Below are 17,859 nucleotides of genomic sequence, written 5' to 3'. Positions count from 1 at the left end.
GAGCATTGCAGTGGATAATTTATGCATGCCCCTATAACAGCGTTCAAACGCACTGGCACGCCTGCGTTTCCCTGACCACCCCACGTCACCACCCACAAACAGCACTTCCTGTCAATTACTCTGTGATGGGTCTGCGTAATCACTAAGATCGCAATGGCTAGTTCGTGCACTGCGATGCTTACGCATGTGCAGAACGCAACAATCGGCCAATTGTGTGCATATTAGCAATTGCGTTCCTTGCTGAATCAGGCCCTAAGTACTGACAATGCCATCTATAATATAGGCGTTTCCTAGAGAAGCCTGTGGGCTTCTCTCCACAAGAAGTCCCTGGAGAGGCATCCAAAGGTCCCACCGCTAACCTATATGTTCCCTATTAGGGTTACCAATTGCAGTAATGGCCAGAATGTCGACACCAGAATGTCAACAGGTTCTGAATGTCGACATGGACAATTGGTCGACAACCAAAATGTCTACATAGAATTAAGTCAACATGTTTAAAATTTCGACACCAGAATGTCCACATGTTTTTTTTTTTGCTTATTTTAGCCTAACCCTATAAAAATCATAAAAAAACCCATTCTGGCGTCAATATGTTTAATGGTGACATTCTGAACGTGACGACCTAATTGTATGTCAACATTGGCTGTCGACCTATTGTCCACACACATACATACCTCTATAAATATATAGATAGATATGTGTATATGTAGATATAGATCTATCGATCTATCTATCTATCTAGACATACAGAGATGATGACCAGAGGAGAATCGGTGTGTATGACAAGGGACTTCTAGGGAGTAGATGGGTAGGAGACGGTTAAGTCTCTCCCCCGTCCCCAGCCCCCTCCCTCCATGGCCTAGCGGTGGGGAGAGAGGGAGGGCCCTGACTGCAGCTCTCTCTGTCCGTGGGAGGTGGAGGAGGAACCGGGGGAGGGGACTGAGGCAGCAGCTGGGGAAAAATAATAATAAAATAAATATTATATCTCCGGCGCCGGTTGGAATAAACACCGAGAGCCCAGATTACCTCCCAGCCAGGGGGGCTGGAGCCGGGGCTGAGCGCACCGAGGGACAGAGACACCGCTGCCATCGCCGCTGCCTGGCCGTAAGCGGGGAGGAGAACGTCTGGTAAGCAGCAATGGCGAGGAGGGAAGGAGGAGGGTCCCGGGGAGGAGGCCTCACATGAAGGAAGATGTTGAGGGGCTGGATGGAGCCGATGTATCCCGTAGTGAGATGGAGGGGGAGGTGGGAGAGGATGGGGGTGCCCGCCCCGGCCCCGGGCCGCCCCTCTCCGGGGCTGTCAATCAGGGCGGGGGATCAGCCGGGGCCTGGGCTGCGGGGAGAGACGGATCTGCTACGCCACAGCCCCCTTCTCCAGCCAGCCACCGCCGCCATTCGTACAGGGAAGGGGCCAGGCCCCCCATCCCGCCTCCAGCCTCCCTCAGCCATAGCGACCGGCCTTTATATCCACCCCTGTCCCATCCCCTAGCCGCTTCCCTTCCTCCTGATTATCAGTACTGTCACTAATTCACCATGAGCGGTACGTAACACCCCCAGCCCTCCTCATCACCCCCTCCCCTATCATAATCCCTCTTCTGTCCTAGTCCCAGACCCCTGTGGGGTGTGACCCCCATCCTGTGGGGTGTGACCACCACCATCCGTGGGGTCGGCTTTACTGTATGTACAGCATGTGTCTAAATCCAGGTTACAAATCTGATTCTTGCCACCAATTTTGGAGGTGGGGTCTCCCCTCCTATAGGATAGTCACACATGATCATATGTTCATGGACCCAATACAGGGACTTGGTCACCTTCCCTGCTGTTATACGACAGCACATGCATGCAGACATGTTTGTATGATCTTCACATAGTTGGATTTGTTATTTATTTTTAGTCATTTAAAACTTTTTTTGTTGATTGAGATGTGACCTATGTTAGCTGTTCAATTATCTTTACAGATCAGACCGAGGAAGACATGGCCAGCGAAGGAGGAAAAAGCAATGAACCTGAAAGCAAAAAAAAGGGCAAATCGTCAGGTTCGCAGGTAATTGATGTACATGATGCTATGCTGACATCAGGGGTGTGATACAGTAGTTGGTATGGCTGATGAGTTAAATATATATACGGTGGCACATACTGTATTTTGCATAGTTGGCTTGCTTCCTGTAAAATGCACATTTACATCTGCAGAAACAGTTATAGAGACCTTTTAGAGTTTTCAGAGAGCGCAACCACTTCCTGTGAAAGATCTGATGTTAGCACTATCAGATGGGAACACGCCCAGTCTTTCTAAACCCACCTACTTTCTTTCTTTTACTAGGACTCCCAGCCCTCTCCCTTGGCTTTGCTGGCTGCCACCTGCAGTAAAATAGGAACAACCGGGGAAAATCAAGGTGCTGGACAGCAGCAGATAATCATAGATCCCAGCCAAGGCTTGGTTCAACTACAAAACCATCCCCAACAACTGGAATTGGTGACCACTCAACTGGCTGGCAGTGCCTGGCAGATCGTTGCTGCTGCACCTCCTGTCTCAAAGGAAAGCGGCATATCTCAGCAAGGGATTTCAATCGCTGCCAGTACAGTGGCTTCTTCTAATAGTAACAATGATAGTGCGTCACCCACAAAAACTAAAACTAGCATTTCAGCTTTGGCACCAGGGCAGTTCCAGGTGATCCAGGTGCAGACCCCTGGTGGAAATGTACAGTACCAGGTAATCCCTCAGATTCAAACGGTAGAAGGCCAGCACATTCAGATCAGCCCCGGAAATGCCACGACGCTGCAAGATTTGCAAGGTCAAATACAGTTTATTCCTGCTAGTAATAATCAAGCCATTATCACTGCTGGCAACAGAACAGCATCTGGAAATATTATTGCACAGAACTTAGCGAATCAAACCCTTCCAGTGCAAATTCGGCCTGGAGTCTCTATACCGTTACAGCTGCAGACCATCCCGGGTGCTCCTCAAGTAGTGACAACCTTACCTATAAACATAGGAGGAGTGACTATAGCTCTGCCTGTGATAAACAGTGTGGCTACAGGAGGGAGTTCAGCACAGATTGTTCAGGCCACAGATGGCGGGGTTACCAATGGAAATCAGCTGGTGTCCACCCCCATCACAACTTCCTCTGTCAGTAACATGCCTGAATCTCCCTCCTCCTCCTCTTCTTCCACCTGTACAACCACTGTGTCTACTACTCTGACCAGCAGTGACACACTTGTCAGCACAGCTGAAACAGGCCAGTTCACAAGCACGCCATCTAACACTGAGCGCGTCACTGAAGAATCGCCAACCTCTGTCACAGATTCTGAATCCCAGAGCACCAGTCAGCTTCAGACAAATGGACTTCAGAGTGTGTCCGACCAGACAAATTCTTTGCAGCAGGTGCAAATTGTGGGTCAACCAGTCTTACAGCAGATACAGATCCAACAACCACATCAGCAGATCATACAAGCCATACCACAGCAGTCTTTTCAACTTCAGTCAGGACAGACCATACAAACCATTCAGCAGCAACAGCTGCAAAATGTTCAGCTTCAAGCATTAAGCCCAACCCAAGTTCTCATTAGGGCTCCAACATTAACCCCCTCTGGTCAAATTAGCTGGCAAACTGTGCAGGTTCAAAATATTCAAAGCCTTCAAAACTTACAGGTACAAAACGCTGGCTTGCCCCAACAGTTAACCCTGACGCCAGTGTCCACAAGCAGTGGTACAACAATCGCTCAGATTGCACCAGTTACAGTTGCTGGCACTCCGATTACTCTCAATGCTGCCCACTTTACATCTGTGCCTAACCTGCAGACTGTAAGTGTCGCAAACCTTGGGGCAGCTGGAGTCCAGGTTCAGGGCGTTCCAGTCACAATTACAAGTGTTGGAGGTATGTGTTACATCGGTATGTGCTGGTTTTTGTCATTTTCTTTCGATTTGACATATTTAATCGTATTGTTATTTGAGATTGAAAGGGTTAAATGCATGCACATAATATTTCCCTCTATAAGTAATTCTAGCAGCTATACAAATCGACACAGAAACTTAAAGTGCGCAGGATGTAGTTCACATCCTGGTGGTCGGGACGTCTGTGCTCACCAGTCAGAATGTCGGCGCCAGCATCCCGACTGCTGACATCCTGCCGGTAAGTATTGGGGTTAGGGGAGGTTTAGGGGTCTGGGTTAGGCACTAGGAAGACGGTTAGGTTATGGGGAGGGAAAGTTAGGGTTAGGCTGCGGGGGGGGGGGAATGGTTAGGTTTGGTGTAGGGTTAGGGTACTTACCGGCAGGTATCGGTAGTCTGACCCTGCTGGAATCCTGAGCATCGGCATCCCATACCCAACCCCAATTGGGAGAGTGATTCAGAGTTGCATGCAATGCGGTTGCTTCCGCGGATTTCTGCACTACACACGTTCTCAGGGGGTACTTGTGAATCTGCGGGGATATTCATAGTAGCACAGACATCGGCAGCATCTCCAACGGGAGTTCGCACTTAGCTTAAGTTCGCCGTGGACGTGTTGACTGAATTGCGTCCTATTCAGTGGTAAGCTGGTGTAAATGCATGCTTATAATGGTGATGGCTGCTCTCGCAAGCGGATGTAGATAGGCGGTGCTGTCGCAGAGATGTGTGCCACTCTGAATCAGGCCCATTGTGATGAAAGTTTATTTTCTCTCTATGTCAGCACTGCCGAACATGAAGTCTTTGTGTCTGGATGTGGCCCTCCCAAAACATGCTTGTGGCCCCATCATCCATGACGACATCTGCATTCTGTATTAATTTTAAACTAATAGGCACATCTTTATAATAATATTATTCATCTCTTTCTATGGCACTGATTCAGAGGTGCACATAATCGATTCCGCACATAAGCAGCCAATGTTTTCAGTCTATACATGTGTCCGAGTCGCATGTATATGTATCATGATAGTTACCGCTCTAAGGGCCTGACTCATTACAGATCGCTATTGCCATCGCAGCTGCGATTACGTACTCAGTTCCACTAAAAAATCTGCTAATATTTGCAACTGCTCAGCCAGCATAGAGACCCCCACGTCCGCTTTCTTACAGTTCTGCGTATACATCGAGTAACATTGGACCCTCATGCAGAATTACAGCAGGTCTGACCTGTCTCAGAAATTGCAAGTCTCTTCGCAAGCAGTGAGTACTCAAGCTGCGTATGCCGTTGCAGTGGCTTATTTATGCACGCCCAGAAAATTGTGTTCAAACGGACAGGCACGCCTGCGTTACTCCGACCACTCCCCCCCCCCAAACACTGCCGTCTTGTCACTCTCTCTGCGATGGCTTTCTATCTGCGTGCGTGATCGCAGTCCTATCGCAATGCTAACCTGCGCATATGCACTACGGTGCATTCACATGCACAGTACGCACCATCGACCGATCTGCACACGCTGTTGAAATTGCGATTTGTGTTGAATCAGGCCCTAAGCCGCAGATTGAAATTGCACGCAGAGCGGTTCAAATAGGTAACAGAAGAGTAGCTAGCCAGACACACGCATGTTGTGGTCAATCACTGCATCCAAAGACGCATTTGCACTGACCCCAGTGGCTATGTATAGGTGGAGAAATTGCAAATGCCATAGGGCAGGGGTCTTCAACCTTTGGCCCTCCAGCTGCTGTGAAACTACAGATCCCAGGACGCCCTGCCACAGTTTTAGCATGCTGTTATATCAAAACAGTGTCAGGGCATGCTTGGGATGTGTAGTTCCACAGCAGCTGGAGGGTCAAAGGTTGAAGAGCCCTGCCATAGGGCAATCTCCGATGGTGCGCACATCGGCGGATTATGGCCGCAGCCGGTGAACGTCTCATTGTGCCGGCGGCATTAGCATAAAGCTGCAAAATCGTGCACCTCTGAATCATGCCCCAGGTGGTTATTGGAGGGCACTGCACTCGGCCAAGTATGGCCAGCTTGTGCTTTCCTGCTACTGATTGGATGACTGCTTTGTTTAGGCCTCGCACATCATTATCTTTTGTATCAGGAACAGAAAAAAAAATACAGCTGTGTCCTCGTACATCTAGCCTCAATACGCCACTCAGTGCAGCTTACCTGGCGTGATTGAGCCGCCAGGTCCCATGCTATTATGCCAGCGTTGGGTGTTTTTTTTTTGCCGGAAATGTGATGCGACTAGGACGCACCAGCAGCCTGTGCTGATTAATTTGATATGTGACACTTGTATATCTGTGTGCACCTGAGTCTGTATATGAACCACAACAGACCTTGGAATGAAAAAAGCTGCGGCCGCTACATGGCAGTACTTTGTGTACAAATTCACATCAGTCACACACAGATATACAAGTGTCGCATATGATTGTGTTACTCAGCACAGTCTGCTGGTGCGTCCTAGTCACGTCGCATTGCGACAGACGCATTTTCGTCAAAATAAGACGCCTGGTGCTAGCAGAGTCTTACGGGACCTGGCACACCGCAAGGGGCTTATTAGCGCGACTGCAGCAAAAATGTATAAGGACACATCTGTACAGCAAGAGTTTTGCCATAATATTTGCATGGTTTTTTGTATCCTGTATACTGAAAGGAACTGACTTTTTACTCTAATGTTCTCATTAAAGGTATCATGGGTCAAATGGATAGTTGCCTTCCTCTACACTGGCAACTTTAGTTTTCTCTAGTTGTCTGTGGCTCATCTTGATATGTACTAAAATAATACAGAAAAGTTTGTCATTCATCTTTTGTAGATTACCACTGAAACAGATATAATTAATGATATTCTTAGGGGCATAGCCTATTGCAGGCAAAATTTAGAAAAACACCATGGGGAGGGTTTTTCCTGCTTCCGCAAGGTTTTTTCTATTCAATTGCCAGATAGAAAATCAATCACGGTAATTTCTATAGGAATTACTGCGGCTATTTTCTCGCAGCCCAGAGCAAGTCTAAAACACTAAACAAATCTTATTTTAAGCTAAAAATGTCGGGGCCAGCTTCAGGATCCCTTGGACACCCCTTCCTAATGACTAATTAGGCAATTGGAAGTTCTCCATTAGCCTAATTGGTCTAATAATTACATGTCATTATTGGTTGTTAAAATCAATAATTGCCTCAAATTACCCCAGATTAATAATTTTTGTTAATTTTTCGATTAAAGCATTTATGTAAACGAAATATAATTGCATTATTATCTTATAAAAAAATTAATTGGCCTAAAATTAGGCTAAAAATTTTTTTATTTTTTTTTTGTATATTTTTTATTTCCATTTTCTTTCTATAATTTTTTTTGTTTTTTAAATGTACAAATCAGCCATTTAATGCATTTTTTGAGATGTGGGTCCCATCTGCTATGAAAATGTGTTTTGCAGCACAGATACTATTCCACCTTACATGTTTGCTCTGAGTGATCGGAGAAATCACAGGGATATGATTGGTGGCTGCATTGCATGCACAGTGCCATCTCTTTTTTTGTTTATGCGCAGTGTGGCTCCAAAGGGGCTTCATGCCTTTCGCTGGTGAACCCAACACTGGCCCTGACCATATATAAAATATTTAACAAACATGTGTTTTGTAAAGAAAATGAAAAATTGGCAGTGTGCTTGGGGCCTAATAGAGCATATACACGGTTAAATTTGTCAGATCTGTCTGATGAATGATTGAACGATTTTACCAAAGATTTGAACGATTCTTGACTGCATTAAAATTAATGGAATCGTCCAAGTCTGACTGCTAACACATCAGATGTCAGATATCGTTATCTGACCATCGGGAACGCGCATCGTTCAAATCGTTCATCTGACAGATATGTCAGATTTTCCTTCAGCTATGAACGATTGAACGATTTTTGAAATCGTTATCGTTCAGATGTGAAGAAAAATCTGACTGTGTATGCACCATTACATTACTGAATGGTAAGCTTTGCAAGTTGGCTTATTAACATATAAGCAGTGGTGTAACTAGGGTATTTGGAGCCCAGGGCAAATTTGAAAAGGGAGCCCCCCCCCCCCATGTGCGCGTGCCTTCGGTGCGCGCGGCAAAAAAATGGGCGTGGTCACTTAAAAATGGGGCGTGTCAACATGACACACCCCTTTATTTTCAAACTGAACATTCCTATCCATATGCACCTTAACCCCAGTAGTACCCCTTATACAGTACCCTCAGTATGCAGTTGTGGTCCCTCTCATGCAGGCCCATAGTAGTGCCCCTTATACAGTATCCCCAGTAGTGGTCCCTCTTATACAGCCCCCAATTAGTACCCCCAGTAGTGGCCCCCCCCAAATGCAGTGCCCCACGTAGTGTTCCCCCTTATGCAGTGCCCCCAGTAGCAGTCCCCACAATGCAGTGCGCCCAGTAGCGGTCCCCTTATGCAGGCACCCTGTAGTGATCCCCCCTATCTAGTGCCCCCTGTAGTGGTCCCCGCTGTGCCCCTATCAGCAAGCCCCTTATATAGTGCCCCCAGCAGTAGTGGCCCCCCCTCCCATGCAGTGCCCCCAGTAGTGGTCCCCCTGATGCAGGCTCCCAGTAGTGACCCCCCCCCTATCCAGTGGTCCCTGTAGTGGCCCTTCCTATTATTGCCCCCAGTAGTGGTCCCCCGAGTGCAGTGCCTCTAGTAATAGGCCCCTTTTAGAATGCCCCCAGTGGTAGTCCCCCCCCCCCCCAAGTAGTAGTCCCCAGTAGAGTAGCCCCCCCCCCAGTAGAGGTCCTCCCAATGGCACCCCCAGTAGTAGCCACACCTCCCCCAGTAGAGGTCCCCCCAGTAGAAGCCAACCCCTCCCCCATTGTGCAGATAGGTTTAAAAATAAATAAATATATATAAAAATATACTTACCTGAATCCACGCTGCTCCTGTCCGCGATGCCGCTCCCGCCCTCCAGTCCGCCCGGGCTGGCGCGCTCAGCATTATGGGACCGACGTCATGACGTCAGTCCCATTACCCACTGCGGGAGCCGGACGGAAGTCCTGCTCTTGCAGTGGGTGCTGCAGCAGTCAATGAGAGTCTATCTGACTCTCATTGGCTGCTGTTTAACACACGCATCGCCGCCAGCGCTGGCGGTGATGCGTGTATTATGCACAGCCTGAGCCCGCCTCCTGGCACTATTGGGCAAGCGCTCAGGGGGAGGGAACGGGCTCAGGCGTGCAGCACAGGACCGGCGCTGGAAGCCTAGCGCCGGTCCTGTGCAAATGTGTAGCGCTGACCGCACTCATTGCGGTCGGCGCTACACTGGCTATCTAAGGCGGGCGGGCCGGTACATCAAAGTTACGCTACTGCATATAAATCACAGAAAATCCTGAAATAAGAATATTATGCATTATTTCCAATTTGATTAATATTTGCATAGTAAATATCCAAAAGGCAATATGAAATAGCTTAACTTTGCCTCGGACTGCGGTGGCAGGTTGCAGATAATGATAAATGTATTCTTGTCCTCATTTGCTGCATGAACTGACATTATTTCTGATCTGTAAGCAATGTGTTCCTAATGCTACACAAGCACAGGTATGCATCTCTCTTAACTTCCTATTGTGAAATGTATTCTGTTCCCACAGTGGTCTATGTACTAAGCCTTGGATACAGATAAGTACCAACCAATCAGATCCTAACTGTCAATTTACCGGATGTGTTTGAAAAATGACAGAAGCTGATTGGTTGGTACTTTATCTCCATCCACGGCTTAGTACATAGACACCACAAAGAGATTTTATGCTCTTAATTTGAATATGACTTATTCCCTACACACGATTCCCAATTATAATAGCTGTAAGGTGGTTTCTCCTCCTTCCTATGGCCATCAGTGGCAATCCGCTCATATGTACAGTGCATTTAGGTATAGCAGAGAACTGTAAGCTAATCGCTGAGAGTGATGCAATGTGGTAAAAGTTCCGATTTGCCACATCTCTGTGTAACCCCTTGTCACTGTGTAGCTGATATGATGTGCATGGGTATACAGCTCACCTCCTTGCCGATGCATTCCTCTACCCTGGCAAGCTCATGGGTATGGCCAAATAGTGATTAAGGGGTCCCTGCTCATGCAGTCTTTGCAGCAAAGTATTTTATTTTGTGAACTCAGGTGATGCTACAGTGGTTTTGCAGTGCAAATACAATTTGGGCACAAGACCATCTCTATTCCAAAATATGTTCTTTGTTAAATTACTTCTTTTGCACATTACTTCGTTGCAAAACGATAAATAATAAAGGAAAAATATATACATCTTCTTCTTCCCTCCTGTACAGTTCTTGGGTTATGATCTTGACAACAAAATTATATACTTATTGTTAGTGCCTGCTACCGTGTTTCCCCGATAATAAGACCTACCCTGAAAATAAGCCCTACCCTTTTGTAGCCTGGTCTAAAATAAGCCCTACCCCGAAAATAAGACCTACCTTTTTTTCTTTTTGAGCTGGGAACGCTGCAGATACCAGCGTTCCCAGTCATGCAGTGCGCGGGCGACGTCATGACGTCACCCGCGCGCTGAGGATCCTGTGCGGCCGCGCCTGCTGGATCATATTAGATCCAGTCAGCGCGCAAGTGAAAGGGACATCCCGGACAGCGGTGACTCAGGTAAGTACCGTACTTGCACTGCAATAAGGGGGCCTGCATAAAGGACACTGCTACACAAGGGAGGCTGCATAAGGGGCACTGCTACAGGGGGGGGGCCTGCATAAGGGGTACTGCTACACAAGGGAGGCTGCATAAGGGGCACTGCTACGGGGGGGCCTGCATAAGGGGCACTGCTACAGGGGGGGCCTGCATAAGGGGCACTGCTACAGGGGGGGCCTGCATAAGGGGCTGTCAATGTTAGTTAAAATAAGACCTACCCCGAAAATAAGCCCTATGGTGTTTTTTGGAACCAAAAAAAAAATAAGACGGTGTCTTATTATCGGGGAAACACGGTATGTCATTCCAAATATATTCCCTTGTCTTTTATCTGGCTCTCACTGATTTACAGATGCTAGACGTAAATTCATATCTAGGTCCAACACTCCAGAAATTGTTACTCTGAGCTGCTTTTCACTCTGCAGCTCTCATGGGGCTTTATATAAGTCTGACTTTTTATTTTAATCATTAAAAAGCTCTGCGTCTCTCTATCACAGCTTTGCAGAACTTCTCGTCAGACTCACTCCCTATTTATTATGGGGCTTCCAATTTCCCATTGTAGCCACAATGCCTCTGCAGTGGCCCCTCTCTTTACTGGCTGCTGGGGGATTTTGTATGTGGGGACTTTCCCACCCTGTAGTCATAATGTGGGGCTTTTACTTCTCTCCATAACTGGGCTCATGCCACATTCCTTTCCTCATTTATGAGCTCTTTCCACAAAATAATTGAGATTGACTGTTGCTCTCCAACAACTTAAGGTGCTGGTGGAACTCATTCCTGAAGGTGCCCACACATGGTGCGATTTGCTAACGATCCGATGTCGTGTGTAATCTCTCTTGAACTCTCTCCTGCAGCAAAAGCTGCACAATGTTCACCCAATCTATCGTGCACGGTCTAATGATTTGCGTATTCTTTAGATCGAGTGCAATATGACACAGATGCAGGCTCGGATCTGAGAGATCCATGCTACATGCATCTGTGTCTTTAATACAGAAGCAAAGATAGGATCAAATAGCAACCAGCCCCGGGCTTTTAGTGACCCAGTGCTGGCTGTGCTTCAATACAGGGGACAAACCACGTAGGGGTCCCCTGTATTTAAGCACAACCGGCACCGGGCTAGTCAGAACCATCCCTGGTTGGCAAAATATGGGGGACAAACGACGTAGGGGTACCCCGTATTTTGCGCAACCAGCACTGGGCTCTGATCTGGTTCTGTAAATACAGGGGGAAAAAATGAGTAGCGTCCACGTGTATTTACCATAACCAGCCCCAGTCGGGAATTTGGTCCGTCGGGGTTCCGCTGTCTGTATTTGATGAGGCGGCTATACAGCCGCCGGCATTAATTACCGATTCCGTTTTGTACACACGCTATCTCACATTCTCACCTATGAAGCCCCTCGTGTCCTTGTCTACATGTAGAATACACATAGGGTACCTGTAAAAATTTATCCATACTCACCGTCTCCTATGCGGAGTTCGGGTCCTCTTCGATCCAAAGTAGGCAATCCAGGGTCTTGGCAACAAAATAAATACCAATATCGCAAACCCCCGGACACCACCCCATCCTCTACGGACGCTACTTTCCGAATGAGAGCTCAGTGGCGGGATTTCACTATGGGAACCTCGCCGCTGAGTGTTCATTGGCTGAGAGAGGCGAGCCTTCCGCCTCTCAGCCAATGAATGGTTCCCACCATTGAAGTCAATGGTGAGAACTGCGGAAGTAACTTAAGGTTTCTTTCGCGGTTCTCACCATTTACTGCAATGGTGAGAACCGCTCATTGGCTGAGAGGCAGAAGGCTCGCCTCTCTAAGCCAATAAGTGCTCAGCGGCGAGGTACCCATAGTGAAATCCCGCCGCTGAGCTCTCATTCGTGAAGTACCGTCCTTATAGGATGGTACTAAAGTCCGTGGGTCCGCGAAATTCGTGTTTTTATTTTGCAAAGTCCGGGGATGCCTACTATAAAACGAAGAGGACCCGAACTTCGCATAGGAGAAGGTGAGTATGGGTATTTTTTTTTTTACAGGTACTGTGTGGATTTTCTAAATGGAGAAGAGGATGCGAGTGGCTTCAGTGATACATAGGTGAGTATGTCAGATTGTGTGTGTGTGTGCATTATTTTTTAATAAACTTTTACTTTGTATGGCATGTGTCCAGTGTTTATTTTAATATTGCAAATTCTGGATGGTCGATATCTTCCTGCTGGTTCAGTTGATTAGCCACGACCATGTACGACGGCGGCGCACATCGGTATCGTTATCATGCCCTCACACGGCACTTTTTACACGATTGGCCGTTGTAATTGATCAAAACCGTCCAAATTGTGTAAAAAATCGCACCGTGTATGGACACCTTGAGGGTTGACTAACATGCCCCGCTCCGTTCTAGAGATGGCCATTGACTATCAATGGATTGCCTTTTGCCATTGATGGTGGAGATCTGATGGTTCTGTTGTCTTTTGTTTTCCCGCAGTATTTATTTTATATTCTCCTTGCACTCTAGTAGCAGCACCTAGCTGTAACTGCAGATTGTGTGAAATGTGCAGTTAGTGGAGAACTCCCTAAAATTTCTTTGGAGCAAGAATAAAACTTCCATAATGGTTTTTCAGCCTAATACTTAACAGCTACTCCTGCAAAGTAGATGATAAACTAAAAATACCTGGTACTCCGGAGAGGTGAGTAATATCATGGGTGTGCGGTGCGGGGCCCCCCTGGACCCAGGGGCCCGTGTTCCCCGAACACCCTGCACCCATTATAGATACGCCCCTGGATTGAACGATAACAACATTATCGTTCAATCGCTCGTTAATCAGGCATACAAATTGTAACGACCAGCGATGCGCGCTCCCGCTGGTCGCTTCCGACATCAATCATCGCTCGAACTTGCTGGTCAATCTGCCGATAACAACAGATTGACCATGTTCGGGGATGATGGAGGGTGCCTACACTGAACGACTGATCGTTCAGTGTAGGCACTGCAGGGGATGGGGAACGACTGTACGATTACGATTGGTTAATGTTTAATTTACTTTCTGCCTAATGCCACACATCCACTACCCGACCAGGATGCACTAGGGTCCCCCTCCTATACCCCGCCCCCGAGCCAAGGCATCCCAGTTTAGTTCGGTGCCCGGCCGGAGTCGGAGGCACCTGTTAGAGGGGGGCCATGAAGAGCCCCTGAAGTTTTAGTTTTGCAGCTGTGGCTGCACATCTGGAAGTACAGCATGGACAGTCAGTTTTGACGTCCATGCTGTCTTTCCTACACCCCCGCCGGTACCAGAACGCCGGTACCGATCCGGGGATGCTGGTAAGCATCTGGGGTCACAGCTAGCGGTGACCCCAGATGTTTAGGACCATGGCCAGACTCAAGGGGGGCAGCAAGGTAAGCAGCGGGGTCCCACGGTGGGTCCCCGCTGATACATGGTCCAGAAGTCCCCAGGCAGGGGGCTCCCTGGGGACTGGCTGCAGCGTGGAGCCAGGTACTAACCTGCGCTTCCACTACCCCCCTGGGACAGCAGGACCGCGGCAGAGCGGTAGCGCTGCGGTGTCCCAGGGGTTAAATGCATGCCAGGGGAGCGCGCCTTCCCTGTCTCACAGCCGGCGCCTCCCCCGCTGCACACAGCCCTCTCTGCACTGTGCTGACTGGCCCTGTGTCAGCGCTCCTCCCCCAGGCCAGCCTCCTCTCTGCTCCTCGGCGGCCATCTTCAGAACGCATGGTGAACGCTGCTGGAAGTCTGGACGAAGGCATCGTGGTCTGGGTCCCCCCGAATACCTCTCCTCCGCTGTGGTCAGGTCTGTGTATGCAGCCCTGTGTCCTACCAGACTCTGTGTCTGTGTAGTTGATTTATCAGCGCTGTTAGTGCAGGAATTGAGTTTCTTTGCATTGTATGTGACTGTGCTAGCGCTGCTGCCTGTACTTTCCTTTCTGACTGTCAGCCTTATTACTGTCCCTCTTCTTTCTGCTAAAGCCCTTGCGGTGCGGTGCTGCAGGGTGGTCTCTCGCCTTTTCAAAAATTGGTGAGAGGGGTCACATACTTTCTACCATCATGTCTGAAAGTGACTTTCCTCTCCGGCTGCAGTGTACTACTTGTAAAGTACCTTTAGCGGAGGGGGAGGGTAGCGCGGAGGGCCTATGCCGGCAGTGTTTGTTGTTGGCGCGGCCTATTACGGTTACAGCACCGGTACAGGAGCCGCCCTGGGCTTGTTTCGCTCAGGCGCTTACAACCTTAGTGGGCCAGTTAGCTCCGCAGCCCGCGTTTACGCAGGTGGGTTTGTCCCAGCAATCAGTGGTGTCGTCACCCATGCAGGGTTTCCCAAGACAATTGGTGGTACCCAGCAGTCTCCCTATTTCCCCTCTCCCGGTTTCTCAGGAGCCGGCGTGGGTTAACTCCCTGACGAGTTCTGTACAGCACTTGTCGGATGTGTTGCAAGGGGAGTCTGTGATGCGGCCACATAAACGGCCGGTGGCGTCTCTGTCGGCTCCTTATGAGGATGACTAAGGTACGTCTGATGATGGGGAGATTCTGGATCTTTCTGATCAGGAACCTCTCCGTACTAAGGAAGCGGACGCTAGGTCCAAGGTGTATATTCCTGGACTTATTCGGGCAGTCCGCACGGCCTTGGTGATTGAGGACGAAGTTCCCCCAGCGGCTAAATCCAAATATGCCTTTTTTAAGGATGTGAAGGGTGACGCCACAGTCTTTCCGCTTTAGGGTCAGTTGGTGGACCATTTAGAGGAGGCGTGGAAACAGCCTGGCAAGCGATACCAGCCGCAGAGGCGTCTGGCGGTGGCTTATCCGTTCGCGGATAATTATTTTGCTAAGTGGGAATCCCCTCCACAGGTGGATTCTCATGTGACACGTCTTGTTCGTAGTGCCACATTACCAATGCCATCCATGTCCTCCCTTAAGGATGCTATGGACCGCAAGGTGGATATCTGCCTGAAGTCCGCTTATCCACTTGCGGGGGGGGGGCAGCGCGGCCGGCTATGGCCATTTGCTGGGTTGCCAGAGCTATGGAGTGCTGGGTGGATACATTGGAGTCGTCCTTCGATTCCGACTGTCCGGCTGAGCAGGCGGAGTTGATTGGTAATCTCCGTGATTTGGCCACTTATATCAACGAGGCGATCTTAGACATTAGTACCCTGGCGTCTCGAATTTCTTCGGCAGTGGTGGCTGCTCGTCGCACCTTGTGGTTGCGATCCTGGAAGGCTGACGCTGATTCTAAAAAGGGTTTGGAGGCGTTGCCCTTTAACGGAGAAGTTCTCTTCGGTCCAGATATGGACAAGATTGTAGCCACACTGGCGGTAGCTAAATCGGCATGTCTCCCATCGGCCGCTGTCCCTTCTGGTTCAGGACCATCGTCCTTTCGGTCTTATAGGGCCCAGGGCAGGCCCAAACCACAGTCTTTTCCCCGACAGGCTGGCCCCAAGAAATCGGCCAAGCCCCGGAAGCAGGCCTGGAGTACCAGACGTCCGGCCCCTAAGCCAGATGACAAGCCTGCGGCCTGACGGTCCGGGCCTCCCTTTGGGGGTCCCAAAGTGGGAGGCCGCCTGCTGCAGTTCGCCCGGTGTTGGTCGGTCACCACGACAGACACTTGGGTTCTCGAGGTGGTCTCCCACGGGTATGCCCTCTCCTTCCGGCACAGACCCCCGGCTCGATTTTTCACCACGGGTCTACCATCAGACCGGAACAAGGCCTCGGAGCTGCGGAAAGTCTTGCACACTATGCTCCAGGCTGGAGTTATAGTGCCTGTTCCATTCTCCCAGAGGGGCCAGGGTTTCTATTCCAATCTCTTTTTGGTGCAGAAACCCAATGGGTCGTATCGTCCGATTCTCAACCTCAAAGCTCTCAACAAGTCTTTGCAGGTGCCGAAGTTTCGGATGGAGACCCTACGGTCCATCATTCTGGCGCTGGAACCTGGGGACTACATGGTGTCATTGGACATACGCTTACCTGCATGTCCCTATTCTTTTGCGCCATCAACAGTTCCTCAGGTTTGCAATCCGCAGCGACCACTTTCAGTTTCGGGCGTTGCCTTTCGGCCTGGCGACAGCACCACGTGTGTTCACCAAGGTGATGGCGGTCATGGCGGCTTCTCTGCGGCTGCAGGGAGTCCGCATGTTGCCGTACTTGGACGACCTTCTCTTAGTGGCAGTATCGCCAGAGCTCCTTCTGCGTCACCTGGACCTGACCATTGCCCTATTGCACCGGCACGGCTGGTTGATAAACTGGCAGAAGTCCACTCTAATCCCGTCTCAGCGGATTCTGCACCTCGGAGCCTTATTGGACTCGGGACAGCAAAGGATCTTTGTGACGGGGGAAGAGATCTCTGCCTTACAGTCGAGGGTGCACAGTTGTCTGCACAGCCGCCGGGTGTCTCTACACTCGGCGATGAGGTTACTGGGCTCCATGGTGTCGGTGTTCGACATGGTGGAATATGCCCAGTTTCACTCCAGACCTCTGCAGCACCTGATCCTGTCCAAATGGAACGGACTGCCTCAGTCTCTAAAATCCCAGACGATAGTGCTCACCCCGGAGGTTCGCCTGTCCCTTGCCTGGTGGGTGCAGACGACCCATCTCAACAAGGGACGTCCGTTCTGGGTACCGAATTGGGTCCTGTTGACAACGGACGCCAGTCTTCGGGGCTGGGGAGCAGTTTCGGGTCCACACTTGTTCCAGGGCAGGTGGACTCCGACAGAAGCAGAGCTTCCAATAAACATCTTGGAACTCCGAGCAGTTTTCAATGCTCTCCAGCAGGCACATCGGGTTCTCCAGGGTCGCCCAGTGCAGGTCCAGTCGGACAACGCTACCACCGTGGCCTGCATAAACCGGCAAGGAGGAACCCGAAGTCGGGCGGCTCTCGTAGAGGTGTCTCGATCCTGGTATGGGCGGAGCGCAATCTTCCGGCTATATCAGCTGTCTTCATCCCGGGAGTGCTAAATTGGGAGGTGGACTTTCTCAGTCGCCAGGACGTTCATCCGGGGGAATGGTCCCTGCACCCGGACGTTTTTCAACTGCTGGTGGACAAGTGGGGTCTTCCAGAGATCGACCTCATGGCGTCCCGCACAACAACAAGTTGCCGGTGTACGGGTCTCGCACAAGAGACGAAAAGGCGTCTCTGGTGGATGCTCTGTTCGTCCGGTGGACGTTCCGGTTCGCTTACCTGTTTCCTCCGGTTTCCCTTCTTCCACGGGTAATCCGGAAATTCAAACAGGAAGGAGGGACGCTCCTGTTGATAGCTCCCGCATGGCCCAGACGGCACTGGTTCTCAGACCTTCAGAGTCTGTCCGTGGACAGTCCTCTGCGGTTGCCGCTACGAC

At 49.7% G+C, this 17,859-nt stretch overlaps 1 protein-coding gene across 2 annotated transcripts in view; it reads left to right on the top strand.

The window, feature by feature from the left end:
- The first annotated feature begins 925 nt into the window (after positions 1 to 925).
- The window catches only part of SP4 (Sp4 transcription factor), a 51,894-nt gene continuing 34,960 nt past the window's right edge, over positions 926 to 17,859 (top strand). The window contains exons 1-3 of one of the 2 annotated variants that reach the window (XM_088457341.1): positions 926 to 1,127; positions 1,958 to 2,043; positions 2,320 to 3,874. In XM_088457341.1, the coding sequence (XP_088313467.1) occupies positions 1,975 to 2,043; positions 2,320 to 3,874 (1,624 nt within the window). In that variant the 5' untranslated portion in view covers positions 926 to 1,127; positions 1,958 to 1,974. Of the gene's footprint in view, positions 1,128 to 1,240; positions 1,540 to 1,957; positions 2,044 to 2,319; positions 3,875 to 17,859 lie in introns of those variants that run through there. The other variant, XM_088457340.1, reaches the window with a different exon arrangement.

Source organism: Taudactylus pleione, unplaced genomic scaffold (assembly GCF_031769625.1).
Source record: "Taudactylus pleione unplaced genomic scaffold, aTauple2 ptg000758l, whole genome shotgun sequence".
Classification (NCBI taxonomy): domain Eukaryota; kingdom Metazoa; phylum Chordata; class Amphibia; order Anura; family Myobatrachidae; genus Taudactylus; species Taudactylus pleione.
This window is presented reverse-complemented; position numbering and strand designations above follow the sequence as displayed.